Source organism: Poecilia formosa, unplaced genomic scaffold, assembly GCF_000485575.1.
Source record: "Poecilia formosa unplaced genomic scaffold, Poecilia_formosa-5.1.2 Scaffold422, whole genome shotgun sequence".
Lineage (NCBI taxonomy): Eukaryota > Metazoa > Chordata > Actinopteri > Cyprinodontiformes > Poeciliidae > Poecilia > Poecilia formosa.
Genome location: NW_006800361.1, coordinates 323,424 through 327,614, shown reverse-complemented (window position 1 = coordinate 327,614; position 4,191 = coordinate 323,424). Strand labels below are relative to the sequence as shown.

The 4,191-nt window shown below is 47.2% G+C and overlaps 1 protein-coding gene and 1 long non-coding RNA gene across 3 annotated transcripts in view; one reads left to right on the top strand and one right to left on the bottom strand.

Annotated features, from left to right (window-relative positions):
- Nucleotides 1-4,191, top strand: part of LOC107833657 (uncharacterized) — a 22,139-nt gene that overhangs the window by 1,993 nt on the left and 15,955 nt on the right. The gene's annotated exons all lie outside the window — the stretch shown is intronic.
- Nucleotides 1-4,191, bottom strand: part of bmpr1aa (bone morphogenetic protein receptor, type IAa) — a 27,200-nt gene that overhangs the window by 10,929 nt on the left and 12,080 nt on the right. For both annotated transcript variants that reach the window (XM_007577008.2, XM_016663490.1), the window contains exon 3: nucleotides 118-356. In XM_007577008.2, coding sequence (XP_007577070.1) covers nucleotides 118-172 — 55 coding nt within the window. In that variant the 5' untranslated portion in view covers nucleotides 173-356. The remainder of the gene's footprint in view (nucleotides 1-117; nucleotides 357-4,191) is intronic.

Genomic DNA, 4,191 nt, shown 5'->3' with positions numbered 1-4,191 from the left:
ACTGGTCCAAACTGGTTCTGTTGGGTCGGATCAGATGATTCCAGCTCTACTTCCAGGGAAATGGTTCTGGTGGATCTTTCAGTCAGAACCAGACAAACTGGACCTGAGGTGTCTTACCATGGGTTCTGAGAGCCAGCAGGAGAGCAGCAAGCAGACGGGTCAGAACCGCCATCCTGCAGCCAGAACCGGGTCCAGAACCACACAGCAGCAGCTTTGCTTCCAGAGATGCTGGTTCTGATCGGTTCACAGCAGGACGGGTCGGCAGCAGCAGCAGGTGGGGGAGGGGGACGACTGGATCCAGAAGAATCAACAGCTCAGGTTCTGCTGGGTCTCACTGGTTCTGTAGGTCCGAAACCCTGGAAGAGAAACACCAGAACGGTCAAAGATTTCAGTTCTGACCCAGATTCACCTCTGCAGATGATCAGAACCGGAGCTTGGTGGCCTCATCTCCATGGAAACCAGAGAGGATACTGAGGTGGAAGGTCAAAGTTCTCAACAGGCTTAGAGGAAAAATGTAGACCTCTGCAGCCATTTTTATTTATTTAATGTTTGTTTTATTAAAAATATAAACATTTAAATGAAAAGTTAAAACGTTTCTACTTGTTTTAAGTTGAGTTTTATTATTTTTCTCCACTGATTTTTATTCTTTATTTTTTAGATATATAATTTTAAACTCTTATTAAAATACTAAAGGAATCACCTCCACAGCCTCACATGGACCCAATTATAATGATTTTAAAAAATGTTTTACTTTGTATTTAATATTTAATTTTTTTTCACATAAATAGCCGTTAGCCTGCGCCGTTACCGGCACAGGCTAACGGGTAGCAGAGCCTAACGGGTAGCTGAGGGTAACAGCTAGCAGAGCCTAACGGGTAGCTGAGGCTAATGGCTAACAGAGGCTAACAGCTAACAGAGGCTCACGGCTAACAGAGGCTCACAGCTAACAGAGGCTAACGGCTAGCAGAGGCTAACGGCTAGCAGAGGCTAACAGCTAGCAGAGGCTAACGGCTAGCAGAGGCTAATGGCTAGCAAAGGCTAACAACTAACAGAGGCTAATGGCTAACAAAGGCTAACAGCTAACAGAGGCTAACAGCTAGCAGAGCTGCTCTACAAACGTCTTGAACTCATAAAATTCAGATTTTCCTCCTCTGGGTCATAAAGCTGCAAAAACACAAAATATGACCAAATATTCATGTTTAGTTTCCACTGTAAACATCTCAATACATTTGAAATAATAAATTAACTTATTCAGCAAGATTTAGAAGCTTTTTAGAGTCAATAATTCATCAATATTGAAGTTCTAGTTCCACTGGCAGATCATCTCACTTTGGCAAAAATAGTCATTTTTTAAATCAATATTAAGGAATTATTGAATTACAACGAGCCGTTACATCTTGATAAAAAGTTACCTAAGAGTTTATTCTCATTTCAAGTGTTTTAAGATGTTTGCAGTAGAACTAGACAGAAACACTCGTTAAGCTTCAGTGGAGGCTGAAATAAAAGGTTTAATTAGATTTTTATGACATAAAACCAGTTTGAAAACAACAGAAACTCTTTCCTGATGTTTCTATTGTTTACATCCCGTCCAGCCCAGCAGCGGATCACAGATCTGCTTTATTACATATCTGTGCTCAATCTCTACAACAGATCAAACGTTTCTTTAAATAAGCTGAAAACTGTTTGTTTTTCCTTCAGTTTAAAATAAAGTGACGTTTCTGTTCATCTTTCTTCTCCTAAAACCTCCAGCTGTGAACATGACTTTAATAAAGTAACGCCGTGCTGCTGAAGGTGAAGGAAGCCAAAGTCTGAGGCTCCGAGACTCGGAGACGAGTCAGAACACGACTCCACTGAGGAGGAGGAGGATGAAGAGGAGGAGGAGGATGAAGAGGAGGAGGAGGAGGTGGCGCCGCCCTGCTGTTCTCTCCTCCAGCCATGTTTTCAAAGGGAAGTGGATGTGTTGGGTGATTTAGGGAGGGGGAGCGGGGGGCTTCCTGCTGTGGGCTCAAACCGGGCCTGCCGGGTCTTGTTGGGTCTGTGTCCTTATCTCTGTCGTTGTCTTCGTCTCCATCTGCAAGCGGAGCGAAGACGCCCAAACAGACGAGTGTTTTTGTTGTGGCAACCAGGTGAAGATTCCTCCACTTCTCCGTTATCGCCGTCCGGACAGCAGCAGGAAACACCGACTGGTCCTGGTTCTGGTCCTGGTTCTGGTTCTGGTTCTGGTCCTGGTTCTGGTCCTGGTCCTGGTTCTGGTCCTGGTCCCTGAAGGCCTCCATCGGGTGGAGGAGGAACCTTCGTCAGCCTCATAGGAAACTTTGAGTTGTGGTCGCTCCCTGGGGGAAGGAATCTGAGGTCGCACAACCTGATCAGGGTCAAAGGTCTTAGGGAGACGGAAATAATAAGACCTTTGATGCTACAGCATCACAAGAATTTATACCGATGGGAACAAGAGAGTTTAGATTGATACTCTGATCGATACTCTGATCGATACTCTGATCGATACTCTGATCGATACTCCAATACTCTGACTGATACTCTGAGATGTTTGTGACGATCTGACTGATGACAGAAACCAGAGATGTGGGCCAATCACAGATAATCACCATTATTTACCAATAATTACCAATCCTTTCACTGCTGACATCACGTCTCACTCCAGTTTAACCATCATTGTCACATGACCTCACACATACCACCTGACCTCCCAGAAGCACCTGCTGTTGTCCATCAGTCTGGTGAAGGTCAAAGGTCATCGTTTGCTCAGAGAAAGCTCCATGTCAAACGCTACAGGCCTCGTTTAGCAGGTCGCAGGTCAGACACCTGAACACAAACTAAAGTTTTAAAAATGCACACATACACTTAAGTAAAGAAGCAATGCTTAGCCTGGTGGGGCCACAAGAAAAGTCTGGTAGCCTGCCAGGCTTAAAATACACTGGAGGGAACTCTGCACTGAACCAGGTAGAGGGAGAGAATCTCTCCTCTCTAGAGACAAGATGGCGGCAGGATGGAGGTTAGCAAAGCTGCGTCTAGATGAAGGACCCTACTTCTGGTCCTCTGATGCTGGACCATGATGGTTCTGTCCATCATGGTCCAGGACGGCGGTGCAGGTATGATGCTGTGGGCAGCCATTGAATGGATCCTGACCTCCGCTGTAGACCAAACTATTTCAGGGTGTACAGTGAGTCCATCTGTCCAACAGCCGAAGCTTGGTCCAAACAAAACCCAGCAGCAGATGTAGAACAAAATGACTGGAATAGAAGAATCAAGGAGCTGGAATGGCCTAGTCAAAGTCCAGAGCTGAATCGGATTGAAATATTGTGGTGGGACCTTCAGAGAGCTCAGCAGAACCAAACTTTCACCTAGCTAGCTTCACGGATACTAGCTTCACGGATACTAGCTTCACGGATACTAGCTTCACGGATACTAGCTTCACGGCTGCTGCTCTGAGGCTTCAGATGTTGACAGGAAGCAGGAGTTCAGGTTGTGAACAGCTTCAGCCTGGTTCCTCTCCACTCTCTGGTTTTCTTCCCCCTCCTCCTGCCTCCAGTTTTCCATGGCGTCCCCCTCTCCTGCCTCCATCTTGGCCCCGTTCCCCGGCCCCTGCGGGGGCCCCTCCTTGCAGGCGGGCCTCTGGGTGCTGCAGCCTCCCGTCGCTGTCGGCGCCCTGCCCGGCATGCCTTTCAAGGCCTGGGAGACTGCAGCCCAGACTTTCTGGCTCCACTGCCATTGTTTGCTCGGCTGCTCTCTGCCTCCTGCCCTGCCGTGGATTAGCATAAAATTACCCAGAATCCTCGGAGTCACAGCCAGCGGCGCATCTTCACCCTCCTCTCCATCCTTCCTCCTGATTTCTGACCTGTGCTGCTCCTTCAGTCATTTAAAGAGGATTGAACCAACAACCCTGCAGTGCCTTACTTTACCTCTGGCTGATCTGGGATGGTGTTTGTAGTAACCTGGAGTTCCTGGTTACTACAGCCGATAACGGAGATCACAGCGGATCATCTGTAAACAGAAAGCCTCCATGATGTGTATCTTCCACCAAACCAGGAGTTCATGAAAAACGTACTTCCCTGCTGAGGTTCTGATGGTCCCAACAACAACCAACCGATCCGTGTCAAGTAGACATGTGCCGATCAGGTTTTTTCCTGCCGATACCGATCACCCATGATGGCCGATACACCGATACCGATCACC